We start from the raw sequence: 21,872 nt of genomic DNA on the forward strand, positions 1-21,872 counted from the left end.
AGTGAGGGAGGTAATGAGGAAGAATAAGGTGGGAAATGCTATAAGCACACCTAAAAAATTGGAAAGAGATAATTTCTACCGACATCAACCAAATGCAATTTGCATTTCACATTGAGCTAGAAAAAAAAGCAGTGACAATAACCCAGTAAAAGATGAGCAAATTGATCTTGTCAATTGGTTTCAAATCAATGAAGTTACAAAATGTTTGGTGATTCCTTGGAGAAACTTATGTACCCCATACTAAATGTGTCCACAAAGCTTTAAATCCATTCTAGGCATAAGGATTTTGGGCCCTGTTCTCAATCAAGTCCAAGGCATTTGAACAAATTGGAGGGTAAAACTGATATGCAAATACACTTCAATTAATAAAAACCTATTTTCTGTCTCCTGTGGGGGAAGGGGACATTGAAGAGAAAAAGAAAAACAAAGTTCTTGTAATACGTAGTCAAGCAAAACAAATTCCCACATTAGCCACATATAGAAAAGCTATGTCTCATTCCTCATCCTGAGTCCACTACCTCTCTGTCACATGGTAAGTAAAATAATTCGTCATCAGTTCTCTGGAATCAACTTTCAGACTTACTTGTTTTTAAAGTATGCATTGTTCGTATCAAATAAATTGTTCTGGTTCTGCTCACTTCATTCAGCATCACTTCATACAATTCTTCACAGATTTCTCTGAAACCATCCCCATCATAATTTCTCAAGGCGATGGCATTTTGTTTCATTCATATATCATAATTCATTCAGCAATTCCCCAATTGATGGACACTCCTTTAATTTCTAGTTCTATGTCAACACACACACACACACACACACACACACAATGTTTTTAAAGAAATGGGTCTTTTTCCTCTTTCTTTGCTTTGTAGTTCTCTAGAATGGTTGTATCAATTCATAGTTCTACCAAGAAAAGATATGCATTAGAGTACTCTCCGATGTTTGTTATTTTCTTTTTTTTAAAGTCAGCTTTGCCAATCTTATGGATGTGAGGTGAAATCTCAGAGTTGCTTTAATTGGATGTTTTTAATTATTGGTTACTTGAAGCATTTTCCCCATATGCTTACAGAAAGCAGTCCATTTATAACCTGACCATTTTTCATTTGGGGAATGGTTATTATAAATTTAAATCAGTCCCTTTATATATATACATATTATCAGGGAAATTTGATGTAAAGATTTCCCCCTCTAGTTTCATGCTTCCCTCCTAATTTTAGCTCTGTTGGTTTTGTTTGTGAAAAAACTTAATTTTATGCAATCAAAATTGTCCATTTTCTCTCTTGTGATACTTCTTATCCCTCAATTCATCATGAATTGTTACCCTATCAATAGTTTTGAAAGAGAATTTCTTGCTCTTCAAACTTGTGTGTGACATCATCCTTATTCTTTAAATCATGTACTCATTTGGAACTTAGCTTGCTTTAAGCTTGATCTATATTTAGTTTCTGCTGGACCGCTTTCTAGTTTCACTAGTGGTTTTTGTCAAATAGTGAGTTCACACCCCAGCAGCTGAGGTCTTTGGGTTTATCAGACACTAGGCTATTGTGTCAATTTTTCCTTTATGTTGTATATTTATTTGGAATGCCTGAGTAGTTTGATTAACATAACACTGATATAAACTAGGTATTACTGTATTATTATATTGTCTTAGCCTACCTATAAGCAATTAATATTTCAGTAATTATTAATTTAAATCTGTATTTATTTTTCTAGGGTATTTTGCAGTACCATTCATATAATTCCCATGATTCTCTGTAGATAATCAAACATACTATACATCCTGTATTTATTTTTTAAAAAATAACTGTTTTTTTCAACTAGGAAAAATTTGTCCCTTCTATCTCCATCCTTTCCGCACCCCTACCAACTAAGGATGAAAGAAAAATAAGTTACAAACATACAGAGTCAAGCAAAACAAATATCAGCATGTCTCATTAATCCTCTGATATTGTGATTGGTCATTACAATGATCAGAGCTTCTAAGTCTTTCAAAGCTATTTACCTCTACAAATTTTTCTCTCAATTCTCTATTCACTCGGTATCAGTTCAAACCAGTCTCCCCAGTCTTCCTCTGAAACTGTACCCTTAATTTCTTACCCAACAGCAGGAAAAGTGAACTGGGGAAATGGACTCTTTCCCCTCTTTTTGTATCCCTAGCATGTAGCACAGTGATTGACACACAGAAGGTGCTTAATAAACGTTTACTTATTGATCACCTCCATACACCACAGACCGATCAACCATTCCCCAAGTGAAGGCACTTCCTCAGATTCCAATTCTTTGCACCTCAAAAAGAACTATATTTTAATAGACCCCCTAAGTTTGTTTTGCTTAGCACTAATCCCTCCCTTAAACTATCCTCCCTTTTGTTCTCCTCTTTCCGTCTCCCTGTTGAATGAAATGTATTGTTATACCCAAGTATGTGTGTATATTATTCCCTCCTTTTAATAGTGAAGATGAGAGTGAAGTTCAAATGTCAACTACTCCTCTCCTCTCTTCCTTCTTGTCTATAGACTTCTACTTGTGTACCCAATTATATGGTGCAAATGCCTAATCTTTCTTTCCTCCCCCACTTCCTCCTTCCCCCTAACTATAATTTCTTCCCCTCTTCCCCCAGCAAAAGGTGGTACAGCGGATAGAGGACTGGACCTGGAGTTTGGAAGGCCTGAGTTAAAATCCAGTCTCAGAAACTGTGACTCAGGGCAAGTCACTTAATCTGTCTGCCTCAGTTTCCTCAACTGTAAAATAGAGATAATAAAAGCACCTACCTCCTAGGGTTGTTTTGAGGATCATTCATATTCTCTGTCTCTGTCTCTCTATAGATAGATACACATAGTGCTTAAACTGTCACATGTGTGTTTATATAGGCATGTATATAGGTAGGTAGCAGGTGCTTAATGAATGCTTGGATCCTTCTTTCCTTCCCATACATGTTTTATGATCATTAAGACCTGAGAGAATGGGGGCAGCTAGCTGGCTTAGTGGAAAGAGCAGCAGCCCTGGATTCAGGAAGACCTGATTTCAAATTCGACCACAGACACTTGACACTTACTAGCTGTGTGACCCTGGGCAAGTCACTTAATCCTTATTGCCCCGCAAAAAACAAAACAAAACAAACAAAAAATGACAAAAGATGGTTACTGAAAACATTTCTAACTAGAAAGCCTCATGCTTACTTTCTCATCTCCATAAAATCTTTTAAGAGAATGAGCTACATTATATTGAGAGTATCCTTGATAAAAGGAAATACAGGAGGAAACACAGGCTTTGCAAACAAATTTCTACAGCAAACCAAAGAAAGTATTAAACATAATCTCGTTTATAGATAAACAATCAAGACTTAAACTAGTATAATCTCAATTTAGTATTGCAATAATACTAAGTTTGTGTGAGTAGAAACAAGATCTAAAAATTGTGGGTGAGAAAGATGTAGAAGAGAAACTAGGTATCAATATTAATATCACTGGCTTATCCAAAGTTCTACTTCCTCTGTGAAAGTTTAAATACTTTAGCCCAGACTAACCTGTTCATTCTCTGAATTCCCATGAAATTTTTTTTCTGTATCATATGACTTAGGACTTACTCTCTAATTGTGTCGTGAGGAATTCTTGCATCAAGTCCCTCATAGTATTTTGGTTAAAGAAATCATTACAGTAACAAGTTCCAAAGGTTTGTGATGCCGGAGTGGGAGTGGGGATAAGCTCCCACTCTCTATAAAATGCTCCAGTAGTGTGTCTCAAATAGCCTCTGACAACTGAAACCCAACTCCTGGCCTTCTCTTGGCGGAACTGTTTCCACTAACAGGAGAAGGGGCGAAGGTGAGTCACTGGCGCCTTAAAAACCAGTCGCTTCGGGCAGGTGGGGCTCATTAGCTTTGGCAGGCAACCCGCCTAGGGGAAGGAAACCCTGATTTTAAACCTCTGCTGCCTTGCGGCTATACCCATATATGGGAAAGGCTTCGGGAGTTAACCCAGAGGAAAAATCAGGAGTCAGAGTCCCTTAGGCAGTTGGATGTTGGACATCACATCCCTCTGGCAACTCCTGCGGAGGCACTGGTGCCAAACTATATTGGTTCTGCCTCTCCTTTGGATCCACCAGTGTCGCGGAGAGGGAAAACCTGCTGCATGGGCAACAGCTTGTTTTCCATATTGATCTGCCCAGGCCAGAGCCCTGGAGAGGACACTCCAGCTACTCCTCATGGGGTAGATACAACATGGGATGTGGCAATTACTGGTTATAAGTCACTCAGGAGCTGCGGCTCCCATATTGGACTGCACAGCCACACTGTGGCCTGTGGCTCTTCAAGGCGCTGATCCATGGTTGTCCGTGACTGGTGGAGGCCTACTACTACTACTACTACTACTACAACTACAGTAATAAGCTATTATTGTGTCTTAATCTTGTCTCCCCAACTAGATTATAAAGTTCTATGAAAGCTGGCCCTCACAGTACCTAGGACAGCTATGGGCATACAGTAATCATTACATCTCTAAGAAGTAGGTAATGAGAATTTATTATCAACATTTCTTCCATAAAGAACTGAAACAGGAAGATATCTTACCCAAGGTCACCCAATGAATGGATGGCAGAAAGAGTATTAACATTTATACTTGCATGAGTCTCCAATGCTTAGTAATTTAGTTTTATTACTGAAGAATTTATTTGGAATATTAATACTACCTTCACAAAGGGTATCCCCAAATGCCACCTATGGCAAAACATACCTTTTCACCCCAAAGGATATTTTGCAATTTCAAAAAATGAAATCCAGGTTGGTACTGAAGAAAACTTTTAAGGAGCCTCAAGAAGTAATGATAGCAAACTTAGGGAAGCAAATTTCCATGAAAATTAGATGAAACTATGGAAAGATCTCTCTATATTTTTTCTATTTGACATGGGCTGATGTAGTTCACACTATGAAACCTTCTCTGGAGAGGATTCAATCTTTTTTAGATTAAAATAGAGTTCAAGGAAAACAAACAAAAAAAGGAATACTCCACTGCTGGATTGTCTTCATAAAAAGATTTTACTTCACTTGTAGGCTTGCACATAACTCACTTGACTTTTCTAAGACTCACCTCCCTTTGCTTTACAATCTCCTGGTTTTTATGATTTTTTCACACAGAAACCCACAATTTCTCTGGCACGTATTTTGTATCACCTCAAAAGAGAGTTCGGTCATAGTCTTTCTTTATTGTGGTCGCATATTCTTAGTATTTGTATAGCAGTTAGCATGCTGAGCCTTTGTACAGAAGCGTACACTACTCAGAGAGTGCCATCTAATGGCTGTGTCATATGTAGTCTACATTAAACATTGGTGAAGCTTCTGAATAGAGAAGTCTATCTATGTGCATAATTTGAGGGAAATATTAAATGTGACTTCTGCTTTAAGAGGTTAGATTTTTCCAATATCCGATAGACTGTAAATTCCTTTAGTGCAGAAACTATGTAGCTTAGTTACCTTTGTATTCCCCACAGTATGCAGCACAGCTCCCTGACAAGTGTTTTAGGTCATTCAATCAACAGTATTTATTAAGCATTTACTATGAGTGATGTGTTGGATGTATGAAAACAAAAATGAAAAAGTCCCTTTCTTTAAGAAGCTTCTAATTTAGCCAGAGGAGATGACATGTGTACGTATGTATTTATATATATGTAAATTTAAAAAAATTTGGAAGGCACAATGAGGTTGGGAGGAAATGAAGTAGAATTAAGAAACACTTAATAGGGGCAGCTAGGTGGCACAGTGGATAGAGCACCGGCCCTGGAGTCAGGAGTACCTGAGTTCAAATCCAGCCTCAGACACTTAATACTTACTAGCTGTGTGACTCTGGGCAAGTCACTTAACCCCAACTGCCTCACTTAAAAAAAAAAAAAAAAAAAAAAACAAAAAAGAAAGAAACACTTAACAACATGCACTTTGAAGTTAACTGGGGGTTCTAAGCAGAAATGAGGTGGGTGTTAATCTCAGGCATGGGGGTTAGCTAGTGTAAAAGCAGGGAGATGGGATATGGAGTGCTAGGTATGAGAAACAGTAAAGGCGACCAGTTTTGCTGGACCACAATGTGTGAATGAAGGGGAGTAATGTGTACTTAAGACTGGAATTGAGCCAGGTTGTGATGGGCAAGCTTGTGTTTGATTCCAGTGGCAAAAGTGAGCCCCTAGAATAAATTGTAAGAAGATGGCATGGACAGAACTATGCTTTTGGATTACCTACAGGAAAAAAAATATTATAATGACTATCTCTTCAGTGTAATGGAATTTTATTTTTTAAATTATAGACTAAGAGTTAGAAGAAATGCCAAATGTCATCTTGTTCAACACCATTGTTTTACAAATGAGGAAAGTGAGACTGGGAGAAATTAAAGGACTTGTTCAAGGTTATACAGATAGTAAGTGGAAAAGCCAGGGTCTGAATGCAGGTCCTGACTCCAAGTACTCTTCCTGGGCTACTCAGCTCTGTCCTTCCTGGGACCACACATGTTTATCTTCACCCTGGCCTTTTCTGTCCTGATGCTCTTATTTTACACCAGAGGCCATGCAGCCTCCCTGCACTCCCTGGGACCATGAATCCTTACCTTTAGCCATTTTCCACACTTTTCTATTCCTTCCCTTCTAACTTTCCCTGAGAGCTGTAATTAAATCATCACTCTCATAGCCTCTGAAAGAGCATGTTCCACTTACCATCTTCCCATGACTTCTGATTTCCCAGAGCACAATTCTCTTCCCTGGCCACTACTCTCCTCTATTAAAATATAAGCTTTCTGAGGACAGAGATGATTTCACTTTTGCATTTGTATCTCCAGGGCTTAAAGCACAGTGTTTGGCACATAGTAAGTGCTTAATAAATGCTCTCCATTCATTCACTCCATTAAAGCAGAAAGTTTTCCAAACATTGTAGTTAGAGGCTTCTCCACAAGTCCTATTCATGTGGAATTATCAAAGCCTATGCCACCAGAATGTAAGTTCTTTGGGCATATTTTATAAAGTTTAACAAGATTCAAATATGGCCCTGATGATAGCCTGCACCTGAAGACCAGCCCTGTTCAAGGAGATATACTCACTACTCAAGTTTTCCAGCAAGCAATGAACTTTTTTTTTTTTTGGGTGAGGCAATTGGGGTTAAGTGACTTGCCCAGGGTCACACAGCTAGTAAGTGTCTGAGGCAGGATTTGAACTCAGGTACTCCTGAATCCAGGGCCGGTGCTTATCCACTGCGCCATCTAGCTGCCCCCAGCAATGAACTTTTTTAAGAGAGAGGTAGCAGGAAGGAATGAAGTAATGAAAAAAAAATTTTTATTTGGTTTCAATTTCCTCATTTGCAAAATGAGGGAGTTGGATTAGATATTTTCTAAAATTTCTTTCAGTTCTAATATTCTATAAAATGTTTCTAAAATGATCTTCCAAGACAATTTTAAAAATAAAGAAAAATAGGCTGGATAGAAATATTTATCTATGCATGTGTGTTTATGTGTATATACATATCTATGTATATTTATTGTTAATTTTCAAATATATTGATATCAGTCTGAAAATAAATTACAAAGATCAAAACATTTCTAAAAGTGCTGCCCAGCAGAGTCAATCTTTTTCTTTGAATAAGACTTAGCGTTTCTTCCAGGTGAATTTCCTGCGGGCTCCCTCTTGGCCTGGTTTCTTTCGTTCTCTTACACGAGGATCAGGAGTCAGTAGACCAGCTGTAACACAAGATGAAAATTAATGAGTCATGGGATTTACATGTTGCCTAAATAGGGAAGAATGTGAATGATATGCAACTTATAAGTGTTGGGGAGAAAGATAATGAAGAGAGACAAATTCAGATCACTGGTAAGTTATTCTTTTTGTGGGGAGTGGGGACCAGATGTACTTAGGATTTCAGTTGGTACAGAAAACTTCCATTGAGGAAACTCCTTCCACTAATACAAATTTGCAACTGTTCTGAAACTCCTAGTTTTAAAAAGTCACCTGGGGTATCCGAAGGTTCAATCAGTAAACACTTTCAAACCCCCTCCACCTGAATATGTAATAAAACTGTATTTGTGAGCTGCCATTCAAAAACTATAACTAACTATTAATAAAGATACATAAATCTCAGTGTAATTGATTTAGGATAACAGGTGTGGAATATGTGCAGCATCTTTCATGTTGTGAAAAATGACAGATCAAAAGAAAAGAAAAATCATGAAAATAATAAAGTGAAAAATAGAATGCCCTCATCTGCATTCAGACTCCATCATTTCTTTCTTTGGATATGGAGAGCATTTTTATCATGAATCCCTTGGAACTGTCTTGGATCATCATATAATACTGCCGTTACTGTGGACAATGTTTTCCTGGTTCTGTTCATTTCACTTTGCATCAGTTTGTATCTTTCCAGGTTTTTCTGAAATCAGCCTGTTCATCATTTCTTATAGCAAAATAGTATGCTATTACAGTTATATACAACTTGTTCAGCCACCTCCCAATTGATGGGTATCCCCTCAATTTCCAATTCATTTTGAAGGGCCAAATTAAGGCAATGCTAAGTAGGTTAGTTTGGCGTGTGTGTGTATGTGTGTGTATAAATACACACACACACACACACACACACACACACATACATACATGAAGGGGAGTAATGTGAAAAAAAGACTGTAACAATAGGGTGGAAGAGAACTGTAATGAGCTTTCAAAGCCAAGTTGAAATGTTTGCTATTCTGTCCTAGACAAAAGTGCCATTAAATTCTTCTAAGTGGGAAAGCATCATAGTCTGTTCTTTAGAAAAACTTTTGGCATGTGTGGAAGATGAATTGGTAAGGGGAAAAATATCCAGAAAAGAGATGATGAGGGCCTAAATTAAGATGGTGGCCACATGAGTGAAGAGAAGTATATGGATATGAGAGATGTTGCAGAGGCAAAATTGACAATACTTGGTAACAGATTAGATATGTGGGTTGAGGATGAGTGAAGAGCCAAGGCTAATTCTGCTGTTGTGAATCTGGATGACTAGAAGCATAATGAATTCAGTTTTGGGCATAAGTTTGAGATACCTATAAGAAACTCAGGTGCATATATCTAGCAAACCATTAGTGATATTGGACTATGTCTCTCTCTTGACCTCTAGAAATGAGAAGTAAAAAAAGGCTTGGTATAGTCTAAGAACAATTTAAAGTATTAAACACAATATACCAAGGGTATACATACATATAGATATGTCTATATATCACCAATAATACCATGGTGTATTTATATTTGAAAAGTTTATTTCACTTATCATGGTAATATATGTATATGTTTTCCCTTGATATTTTATCTCAGATTAAAAATTTTTTTTTTGGATTCTACTTCTCAGGGATCACTTAAGTTTATTAAAATAGAAATTTAATTAATATGAAATTCTTGATTAGATTATCAGCTATATAAACGCAGCTATACTAAATACACAGCCAACAGATCAGAAGGACATTCTGTTGCATTGGTATTTAGCTTTTGTTTGTTTGGTTTTTGGTGGGGCAATTGGGGTTAAGTGACTTGCCCGGGGTCACACAGCTAGTAAGTATCAAGCGTCTGAGGTCGGACTTGAACTCAGGACCTCCTGAATCCAGGGGCAGTGCTCTATCCACTGTGCCAACTAGCTGCCCTGGTACTTAGTTTTTAAAACTGGATAGGTATTTTTTTTTCCTCTTTCCATTTTTTTGTTCCATTCTAACTACTTCTGGAATGTGAAACTGCAAATCTCTTAGTACATAAAAGCATATAATAATTCAACATTCAAAGTTGTCTTGTTTGTTTGTATTTCCTTCTAAATGTCCTTCTGTCCTCTGCCTTACTTTCTGAACTGGGACTTGGTATCATGGGCAGGTTACACGGTTTTTCCCATCAGGGCAATAAGGGTTAAGTGACTTGCCCAGGGTCACATAGCTAGTAAGTGTCAAATATCTGAGGCCAGATTTGAACTCAGGTCCTCCTGAATCCAGGGCCAGTGCTTTATCTACTGTGCCGCCTAGCTGCCCCCTGGGTTGCACTTTTGAAAGGAATAGTGGGGCTTTATTTCATTGTGATTTGAATTATCTGGGGTCTGGATGATGTATACTTGTGTTCATTAATGACCTCAGAAGTAGCTCTGGCCAGTGACTTGTGTAGGGGAGAAGTGTTACTCAAAGAAAGTGCTCATTATTGTCCTTCTGCTCCAAGCCCAAGAGGCCCCTGGGCCTCAGTTCTGGGTCAGAGTGATGCTGCTTGTAGGCTCCAGGTGCCTCTCACTAGTCCCTGGTCCCTGAGCTGGCAGGTTTCAATGAGCTAATCTTTTGGGTCAAGCTGCTCTGGTTCAATGCCTTCTCTATTATCTGCAGACTTCTGGCTATATCTTTGTGTGGACCTGGGCTAGAAGAATACATTCACTGTGGTTACTCTTTGGGTTTGTTGCTTATTATTCAATCTGATGTTCTTTTTTTTTTTCCCTTTGTTGGATTAATTGTGAGAGTTGGGCTGTTCTATTCCTACCACTTTGTCATCTTAAAGAAAATCTGAATGAGAATTTTTGATGAGAGGTAGCATGTTAAACTAAATAGAGAGCTGTCTTTGGAGTCAGAAGGGCCTGGTTCAAGACTTGTCTGACAAAGCTGTGGCCCAGGGTAAAACTTATTCTTACAACCATACAATGTTTGCCTTGCCCACCTTCCCCTTGCCCCTATTCCAGCAACACATTGCTGCCTCCATCCTGGGAAGGCTCTATCCTGAGGCTAAACCCCTAGGAGTAATAATAACCTACCTGAACTGAATCTTCAATCTCACCCAGCCACCGTCCCCATGTCAGTGATTTTGTTCAAACCAGCTATCATTGTCCAATTTCTATTTTCTGTCTCCATGGACAGAAAAGTATCCTCCTTGACTACCCCTCCCCCTTGCCCTTATATTCTCCCCTAATGCTATCCACCTCTTCCATTGTGCTCTCTAGAACACTTCTTCCATAGGTAACAAAGTTGGTTCATCTTAAACTTGTTTCTTTCTTGATCTTTCTATCTTCTTCTACTCACCGAGACCTGGCTCCTCCCTGCCCTGCCCCCCAGATGACCCTCCCCCCCATGACATGGCTTCTCTGGCTACCCTTTCCAGCCCTGGTTGTCCTTTCACTCTTTCTCCATAACTCACTGGATCTGATGGAAGCACTCATGGCTCTCCACTGTCATTTCCAAGCTCTCTCCTACCATAACTTGGAAAACTCTCAACTTTAGAGGTTCATTCAAACCCTCTATATCTCCCAATCAAGACTCTGGTATCTAGTGACCTCTACGACACTCTCCTTTGCTCAATGAGTTCAGTGCCTTGCTCATAGGCTTTCTCTCCTTTCCAACTCCTGTTAGGGGACTTCAACATACATAGTAACTATCTCTCAACCTTAACCTCCCAGTTCTTCAGTTTAATTTCTATAACTACTCATCCACCCCATCTCAATTATACAAAGAAATAGATGATCATATTCTTGACCTTGCCAACATCCACAAATGTTCCACATTTATGTTTGAGAACTCTGAAATTCCTTTATCTGATTATAATTTGTTGTCATTCCAATTCTCCCACTGTCCTGCAATCCCTAGCCCTTTTGTCTTTGGTTCTCATTGTTACCTCCAATCTCTTTACCCCTCAGTTCTTTCTCAAGCTATTAATCAACCATTGGCTATATTTTTCCTTTCCCATCTTAACCTCTTGGTGAACCTGTTTAATTATTTTTTATCATAAAAGTATTTTATTATTTTCCAGTTACATGTAGAGATAGCTTTCAACATTTGTCTTCATAAGATTTCTAGTTCCAAGTTTTTCTCCCTTCCCCCTCCCCAAGACAGCAAGTAATCTGATATAGGTTATATATGTACAATCACATTAAACATATTTCTGCATTAGTCATGTTGTGAAAGAAGAATCAAAACAAAGGGAAAAACCTCAAAAAAGAAAAAAAAACAACAACAAAAGTAGAAATAGTATGGTTCAATCTGCATCCAGATTCCACAATTCTTTTTTCTGGATGTGGAGAGCATTTTTCATCATGAGTCCTTTGGAATTATCTTGGATTATTGTATTGCTGAGAAGAGCATCTTCTTTTTTTTAATCCTCTGCCCTCTTATCCTATCACTGATCCTTCTGTGTCAAGCCTAAGCCTTGGACTCAGTAACTTCTACTCATGTCCTGCTGCATAAAGCTTTAGAAAATCATGAAACCAAGCTGACTGATCTACTAGAAATTGATGGTACATATTCTCAACTGGCTCCTAACTGCTGGTGAAATAGCCAGAAAGGTATCCTGCCTAATTGATTCATGATGCCATTCACTCTAGCAGACTCTCCAAACCTTTCCATCCCTCCTCAAATCTTCCAAAGCCTCCTTCACCGTGCAACCCTCTCAGCAGAGAACACTGAGGCCACTCGCCAAGAGCTCCCTCTTATCACTACCTTCTCATCTTATTCCAATCAAATTCCTTGTACCACTTCTTCCTTCACTCCTTTCTCACATGAAGAGGTGGCTCTTTCTCCTTGCACAAATGATCACATTTCATCTTCTCTTTTCTAGCAGGTAGCCCTCTCCATTATCCTCACTCTCTATGACTTCTCAGCATTTCAGACAACTCTAAAACAATACCATGCTGAGCTACACTGACAAACGGAATTTCCTCATATTGAGTTCCCAAATGAAATCACAGATCTGATTCAAAAGAAGGAAAAAAAAGGGGGCGGGACAGCTAAGTGGAACAGTGGATAGAGCACCAGCCCTAGAGTCAGGAGGACCTAAGTTCAAATCTGGCCTCAGACACTTGATGCTTACTAGCTGTGTGACCCTGGGCAAGTCACTTAACCACAATTGCCTCCCCACCCCACCAAAAGAATATTTGATAAGGGAAAAGGACTAAGCATTTATGTAGTGCCCACTATGTGCCAAGTCCTGTGCTAAGTGAGCTTAAATATATTGTCATTTGATAAGAAATAAAATCAACTGACTAAAAAAGTATTCATGAACTGATAGTCTATTGTTGAATGTGTATGGTTAACACATTAATTGATTATATTCAAATGGATATTCTAAGATACTTATAATAAAATTAAATAGGTTAAACATAGAGTAGATTGCTTGCAATACACTATCACTTATTTAATAAATCATTTTCAAAGACAGTATAGACTACCTTTGCCTTAGGTCCAAATAAGTTTGCCATAAATTCCAAAGATTGTAATAAATGAGGTTGTTCAATCTGTGTAATTTTTCTACAATGTACAAGGATTCCTAGATCTACAGCCCTGGTAATCAAAGTTCAAGCAATATGTAGAAGCAGGGGAAGAAAATTAAATTCCAGCTACTATCATAATGATAAGATGAAAATGTTTGCTACTTTTTAAAAGAATGATGATGATACAATTTTTACAAAGATAATTAATCAACAGAAAATTTTATCACAATAAGATGGGAAACAACCAAATACAGTCTCAGAAATACAGCTGAGATACCTGCTTGATACACAGGGGCAAATGGGAATATCTCAAGGCTAAAATATAGTTCTAAAACCTTCAGGAAAAGGAACATTCAACAATGCTTAACTGATAGTTTTCTACTAATTTAAATTTACTATGACAGAAATCAAGACCAAAAATTACTATTATAACTTTGAAGTGTAAAAGTTCCTGTCAGTAAAATTAAATATTTAAAAATATTATTTTCTTATTAATCTCAGGCAATTATTAGTAAAGTTAGGTAAGCTGATATTACTGTGAAAATATACTTTCTTAAGTGCATACCTTGTCTCATCCATTCTACTTCATTTTCAGTGACAAAACTACATAATGCGTTTGCTGTAGCTAAACGAATTGCTCCTGCTTGTGCAGATCTCCCTCCACCCGAGACTGTGCAATCCATGTCATGCTTTCCAAGACAGTCGAGGAAATGGAACGGGAACATCAGCTGTTCTCTGTCAATATTATATATATATATATATACATACATACACACACACACAGAGATGAAAATATATTTTAAAATAAGTACAGGTTAGATCTACACAAAATAAATGCACATCAATACTTTATCTTTTTAAAAAAATGACTATTCTTTAACACATAAAAGTGAGATATAAAACTGCTAACATGACAGGGAGAAGTATGGTACAGAATAATGGCACACAACTGAAACTCTATTGCTGGTTCTTCTAAGTACTGTCAAAATACCTGACTTTTCTGTGCTTAAAATGTAAATAGTATAAAGTCACTAAAACTTGCTTCTTTCTTATCCCACAGGAATTTTCTAAGAATAAAAAAAAACCCTTTAGACTTACTAAATGAAAAAATGAATAAGGTTAATACAATTACTTTATACTACGTGACTATATTTATGCTTTGACTATAAAATGCTTTGAGCTGTGTAAACCATCGTTTGTTTCTATAATCATAATCTTGCTATGATTAGTTTGCACAATTACTAATGACACTCAATTTTCTTATGTATTAGATCTCATTTTACTTACCTTTAGCCTAAGCTAACAACCTTAATAAGCTTTTTAAAATGAAGAAACTATAGCCTTTTTATTAGCATTATCTTTTGGTTTAAGTGACTCAATGCACAACCTTTGGGTATACCATTTCAATTAGTATTTGTCTAAATGAGATTACAAAATAAAGAAAACAGCTCAATTCAATTTAATAAGCATTAATTAAGCACCTACTATACCTTAAAGCACTGTGCTCGGGTCAAGAATAGGTAAAAGAGTTAGACAAGTCAGCTCATAATGAACATGACACTTTCAACATTTTTTCACTTTGCTTCAAAATCCACTCAACATTTTTATTTACACGGAGCAATATCATTCCTAATTGCTACAGGCTAGATAGGTTACTCTCTCTGTCAGTCTTGCTTTCCGGAATGGAAGCACTGCTTATTACCAAACAACTATGGGTACATGTTGGATGACAGAAGACCAAAGTAGACAGGCATTGATAAGGAACAGACTGCTCTTTTTCTCCCCAACAAAAGCTTTAGGATAAATTTTTAGATAAAATGGAAGAGCTAAAAATGTAACAGGCTGCAAAAACAGTATAGTCAGAGAGTGAGTGAAACATATTCACTATTGCATCCATGAGCATGTAAACAGGCATAAGGAAATTTCTTCAGGAAGATAAAAGACCATTTGTTCTGGATGGTTTAGATGATCAACTCCCAAACTTTTTGGTCACAGAACTCCTTTACAGTCTTAAAAATTGAGGCCTCCCCCCAAGAGCTTTTCTTTATAAAAGATATACTTAAAATGTCTTAATATTATTATTAAAATAGTTTTCATTGCATAGCCCCCCAGAAACGATTTAGGGAATCCCTAGAGGTCCGTCCCTAGACCACACTGCTGGCTTGACATTTACTAGATTTTCTTACATGATTTAGATTTGTATTTTCTGGCTAACAAAATTTAAGTGAATCAGTCTGAAGAGGAACGAACTATTATTATCATTATCGATATGAAGAGCTCACATTTATATAGCACTTTACATAGGGATAAGGAACTCCCAGGTAAGTAAAGTCCATCTTACAGAGTTGTCTAGAGCTCTGAGGGGTTAAATGACTTACCCAAGGTCATACAGCCAAGATATATCAGAAATAGGGCTTGAACCCAGGTCCTCCTGATTTTGTGGCTGGCTCACTATCCACAGGGTCACACCAGCTCTGACAGAACTTTATATATACTACGCCTGTTGATTCTTACAACAAACGAATGAGATAGGTACTACAAGTATTATTATTCCCATTTTACAGATAAAGAAAGCTCAAAGAGGCAGTATATGAACCCAGTTCTTGACTAAACACAAGTCCAGTGATATTTCCAGAATGCTTTTATTTTTATTTTTTTTAATTTTTTTTTTGGGGGGGGAGGGGTGGGCAATGAGGATTAAGTGACTTGCCCAGGGTCACACAGCTAGTGTCAAGTGCCTGAGGTTGGATTTGAACTCAGGTCCTCCTGAATCCAGGGTCAGTGCTTTATCCACTGAGTCACCTAGCTGGCCCTTTCAGAATACTTTTAAATGATGGCTTTAGAATTAGGAGGCCCGGGACCAAACCAAATAACAGCTTTGCCAATGATTATGTGACTTTGGGATCTCTCAGGTCCTTACTTTCCAAATCTGTAAAATGAGGAGATTGGACAACAGGTCCTTTAAGATTTCTTTAAACTCTAGATCTGTGACTCTTTGCTGCCTCTTACGGGAAATTAATTTGGGTGTTACTTACAGTTTTATTTCAAAAAATGTACTAACCTAAGTAATACCTTCAGACTTGTTTTTAGCTGTCCTTTGGTAAAAAGAAAAAAATACTTGAAAGAAGGCCGAGTTTTAGGAACAAAATACCTATGCAATTTATATATAGTTGTGAAATATAAAATGACTGTAATAAAATTAAGAATACCCTACTGCAATTATAATTGAAAACAAATGGAAATATGGTTATAAACAATGAGTTGCTAATAATTTTGTCTTGTTTGCTGGCAAACAAAGATTGTCAATTTCCATTATTCCAGGGAGAAAGGGAGAGAAAAGGAGGGCAGGATCTGGAGAGGAACAGGAACAGGGAGAGGGAGAGGGAAAGGATATTAGCATCTAAACTGACAAAAAGCAAGTCATTGGAGGTATGTTTTAAAATACACAGTAAAGAGAAGGGGAAGTTCAGAAGGAAGTATAGATAAGAACAGTTTTTTAAGTAATTTATTCACTTTATTACTTATGAAAAGCATCATAAAATGAAGATTAATGATTTCATTTACAATCCCTTTTGTGTTTTGTTGTATATAATGGAAATGAGTATATTTTGGGTGCATTTAAGTTCAGAACTTAAAAAAACTAAATATAAAAAACTGCCACCATCACAAAAATCAAACCTGCAGCACCAAGGACTCCAGAGTCAAAATATGATATGAGTTGACTGTGAAGATGTTGGGAGGCTCCTAGGTTATGTGCAAATGAGGTTTAGGCCTAGTGTATTTATTTGGAAACTGCCTTTTTTGGGTAAAGTATCATATTGAGCAGTAACTCATATTTATAACCTATTTTACAAGCGATGTTCATCACAAAAAAACCTGTGAGGTAGGTGCTTTTCTTATCTTCTTATTAAAAATGAGAAAACTGGGGCAGCTAGGTAGTGCAGTGGATAGAGCACTGGCCCTGGATTCAGGAGGACTTGAGTTCAAATCCGACCTCACATTTAATCCCAGTTGCCTCACCAAAAAGAGAGAGAGAGAGAGAGAGAGAGAGAGAGAGAGAGAGAGAGAGAGAGAGAGAGAGAGAGAGAGAGAGAGAGAACTGAAGATCAGAAAAATGAAGTAACTCCTAGATCATATAACTATTAAGTGGCAAAGCCAGGATGGAAACTCAGGACCTCAAATTTTTCCCCCCCTGACAACTATATCTCAAGTTGCCTTTTAAAAAATTCCAAACTTGGCACATTGGCAGAATCTTCTGTACATGGGAAGTGCTCAAATAAGTTCTGGCTTATTTGACTAACTGAATCAAAAGGACTGACTGAAGGAACATTTGGTTTGTGTAATTTACTCAGGTGCTAGAGGGTGGTCAGGAGACATTCTATGGAAATTTGGCTGTCACGACTGAATGCATCAAAAAATAGTCTTTAGTGACTTTTATAACAATTTACAAAAGCTCTGTAGTGGCTGATGTGAAAGCAACGTATTTGACAAAACTTAAAATCTGTTTGAGATTTATTTAACCTTAAAGAAGCAGCCTAAGAAAAGGACTGCCTAAAAACCTATTTCCATTCATATATCTATTTTCAATGGAATTTAGGGTAGGTCATTGTTTTTTGATATAGAATACAAAGTAATGAAATCTTTATTGAACTTAAGTCCTGCTGAGAAATTTATAGAGGATTAAAAGGGTAATACCCTTATGTAAGCATTAGGAACAGATGCCTGACATTCTCATTTGCCTTTACAGCCCAAGACGCTTTAAAAAAGAGAGGAGACAAAGGGTTAGGACATATGGGAACAATCAATCAGAACTTCTATTCTAGTGAATAACCTCACTTTCCCTCGGATGTCTTATGTAAGAGTTTAGAAAGGTAGCTAATGAAAAAATGTTAAGTGGCTGAAGAAAAGGTCCTCATACACAGTGATTTGTTCAAAAAGAATTTGTCCAAGATGAGTTATTAATAAAATGCTTCTTGAATTTAATTTATATCATGCTCTAGTGTTTGCTTTATGAGCATTTAATCTTTACACACCAACCTTGTGAAACAGGGAGTGCAGGTATTATTACCTCCATTTTACTGATGAGGAAAGAGGTTCCGGGGGTTAAATAACATGTCAACATCCATCATAAAACTAGTAGGAATCAGAAGGAATCCAAACTCAAGTTTTCCGGACTCTAAATCTAGTGTTCCTTCTAATCAACTATGATGTGTCTTAAGCAAAGCAACATTGTTTATTATTTGTATTTATTTCCTTTTAGATTATATACAACTGAAAAAATATAATGGTTACAGAAAAAAACAACACTAATTATTGCATAAGATTTTGCTATCACCTCAAGCCACTAAGGGAAAATTGCTTTGCCAGCTCAACACATAATCAATTTTCCACAGTGAATAAGAAAAGCCCCTATATTTTCTAACATTTGGGGGAATCAAAAGAATGCATCCTGAGAAATAAACAGCAAGAAATTCACTGCTGCCAAGTTAAAACAGCCAAAGTTTCTCCGGAACTAAGAAAGGGAGAAAAATATTTTTTTGTGGACGTTGATTTAGCATAAGAAAAGGAAAATGACAGCTTCTAACAATACCTAAATCCTAATAATATCTAATGAAGAATTCTAGGTAGCTAACTGTATAAAAATGTTAATTGTGCGTAGGAAAATCTCCCTCTCCAGCTTAATGAAATCATCTTTCTTTAAAACAAAAACAAAAAAACCCCAATGACACAGGAGCATGAGATGGGAACTTACAATGAAAGTGATCAAAAGAAGCTTCACATTAAAAAGCAAGCCGAAACTAGAACTTACCTGTCCTGTGTTACTGGAAAGTAAAGCAAATAATCTACTCCATTCACTTTTACTCTTCCACTTCCATGTTCATAAACTATTACTTTTGCTTTTGCAGTTTTTCTTTTGCCTTAAAGACAGAAAGCTCTTATGAGTGGGATCTTAAGTTCACCTTGGAGTATTTAAAAATACAAATAAATATTTTTAGAGTAACATATACTGCTGAATAATCCTTGCATTAAAATCCAACTAGAAGAGGGCAAATTACCCTGAAAGTTTTCTAAATTATCTAAGGAGCTATATTTATATTTTTCATCCCTGAAATCATCACTTGGGAAAAAAAGGGTAGAGTCTTCTGTTTTCTGTACATCTTTTTTCAGATATTTTACGGTTAACAAATTAAGAGATTTGTGTTTACAAACTTAAAATTATCAAAGTAAAACTGTGTTTAGTGAAATAATGTCTTTCAGAAAACCATCTGTAAAAATGGAAAGAATTAGCAGGACAAAGTTAAAATTATAAATTTCTGCTATCTAGTGCTTAATGAACTCTGGAAAGTTACTTTGTGTTCAAATGTCTGCATACATGAAGAAAAAACATCTAGGATAAAATTAAAGTTAGTAAGTTTACTGTAAATTTATAGTAAATAAGTTTCACCACAGTGGTCATGTGGATTCACTATGCAGAGTCATTTCACAGAAGATAAATTTTTTAAAAAATATTTTCTTTGCTCTGTCAGCTGAAAAAGAGATGTGTGCAACATTAACAGATTCATATAATACTATATGCACATGTCCATATTTCCTTTGAGATATTATTACATATATTTTTCCAGAGATACTACCTTCAGTACAATCTTAGGAACTTGGTAAATGTTAAAATAATCAGGGATGGACAACAAATGAAAATTTTATTTTTCTATCTGAGATTATCTTCTTGTCACTACCTTCCCCACTGCTGTAGGCCATTCCTTGCTCATCATATTGTAGAGGCTCAATCAGCTTTTTTTTGGACTGAATAGGTATAGCTCTGCGAAACTTGTGTATGTATTCTTCTTCAGTGCTACCACATGGCAATGTCAATAACCTTTCGAGCAGCTGAATGAACCGCATATGCTGTAGACAATAAAAATTCATTAGAAGATGCAAGTGTAATTGCATTTGCTAAAATTTTCTATTTTTATATCCTTGATCTTTCCTATGTTGCTTTTCTTGATGAATTGTGACAGGATGACACTTTTGCATCCGCATGCTGCTTTTAAAGCTGCACACAGATGCATCTTATTCTAAGGGTCTGAAAATACTGAATCCTTTCTTTAACAAACAATGAAGTCTTCCACTCAAAGAAAAAAGACAACCTCTTAGTAATACAGCATTATAATATAAGATTGATGTTTCTATTAATTTTAAAAGAAAACATATGGGTGATCTTAAATGTGATTCTAATTCTTTTATTAGAATTGCATCAAGAAAAGCTTTGCAAGTCTTCTCCAATAAGTTATGTACATTGAAATGGAAATAGTTTGATTTCATGAAAATGTACCTCTTAAATTATATTTTATAATACACTTGGCAAATATATCTTTGCCTTTCAAGCTGTGTTCCTTTAATGTTTATGATTTCCTTTAAAACTGAACAATCAAGCTATTTAAAAATTCAAGAGATACTTGACTTAAAGGGCAACCTCTTGAAATAAATTATCCCTGCTACTCTGTGAGGTTTTTTTTAATAGTTCTTGAACATGTGATTAGAAAGTAAACAACTTGATATTAACCCTTTACGAATGGAAGCCAAAATAATTTACCTCTAAAGTGTTAATGCAAAAATCAAACAAATGTTACATGAGCTCTCTAAAATATGGGTAACTCTGCTCTACTCAAATTAAAAGAAAAATTAATAAATAATTTTGTTTAAAGTTTTGAATTCCAAATTTTATCCCTCCTTCCCTCCCTCCTAGCTCCCCTCCCCAAGGTGGTAAACAATAAGATATAGGTTATATATATATATATATTCAAAAAATTCTTACAAAAATTTTTCAAACTTAAAAATTTCATTAATTTACATAGAAAAATTATTACCAAAAGCATTTCCATAAGAGCCAATATTCTTGTGATGTATGAAATAATGCCAGGGGCAGCTAGATGGCACAGGGGCAGCTAGATGGCACAGGGGCAGCTAGATGGCACAGTGGATAGAGCACCAGCCCTGGATTCAGGAGTACCTGAGTTCAAATCCGGCCTCAGACACTTAACACTTACTAGCTGTGTGACCCTGGGCAAGTCACTTAACCCCAATTGCCTCACCAAAAAAAAAAAAAAAAAAGAAATAATGCCAATAATGTCAAAGGTAGACAACCAAGAGTGTTATGATAATCAACATGTCATCCCTTTTCTCGTTGGATTTAACTCTATTTCCTCTTCTATGCTCTTAATTCTTATCATTTATTTCTTTCCCTTTTCCTTCTTTTTTGTCTATGCCTGGCATCTGCAGAGATTACTTAATCCTGCTAGTGAGACTAAAGCATAGCATAGTTGCTGGGCCTCCCACATTTTAGTCTGTCCCACCTCTCACACACTAGAAGGTGAAGAAGTCACACTGGTATACCTTCTTAGAATGTTTAAAAATAGAAAACATTTACTCATAAAACGAGAGGCAGCAAGAAAATGCAACTAACATTGAAATGATTCCCTGAAAGAATAAGGAAATGCAGATTTTTTCTTAAAGAAAGCTCTGAGAGTACCAGAACTGAATTGTAATTTTGGTTAAGGAAAACGGGGTCTAGCTTTAACACCAAACTCTCTCTATTCCTTTATTCAATTTACCAAATATGGATAATAATGATTCAACCTAAAGTAAAAATATAATAATACATATATTGTGTGCTGGGAAG

General features: G+C 36.5%; 1 protein-coding gene across 1 annotated transcript in view; it reads right to left on the reverse strand.

Annotated features, from left to right (window-relative positions):
• Positions 1-4,321: 4,321 nt before the first annotated feature.
• Positions 4,322-21,872, reverse strand: part of MRPS9 (mitochondrial ribosomal protein S9) — a 91,594-nt gene continuing 74,043 nt past the window's right edge. Inside the window, 4 exon segments of the mRNA XM_043996220.1 lie at positions 4,322-7,697; positions 13,761-13,930; positions 19,005-19,113; positions 19,930-20,098. Coding sequence (XP_043852155.1) covers positions 7,606-7,697; positions 13,761-13,930; positions 19,005-19,113; positions 19,930-20,098 — 540 coding nt within the window. The 3' untranslated portion in view covers positions 4,322-7,605.

The sequence above is a fragment of the Dromiciops gliroides genome, chromosome 3, assembly GCF_019393635.1.
Source record: "Dromiciops gliroides isolate mDroGli1 chromosome 3, mDroGli1.pri, whole genome shotgun sequence".
NCBI lineage: Eukaryota > Metazoa > Chordata > Mammalia > Microbiotheria > Microbiotheriidae > Dromiciops > Dromiciops gliroides.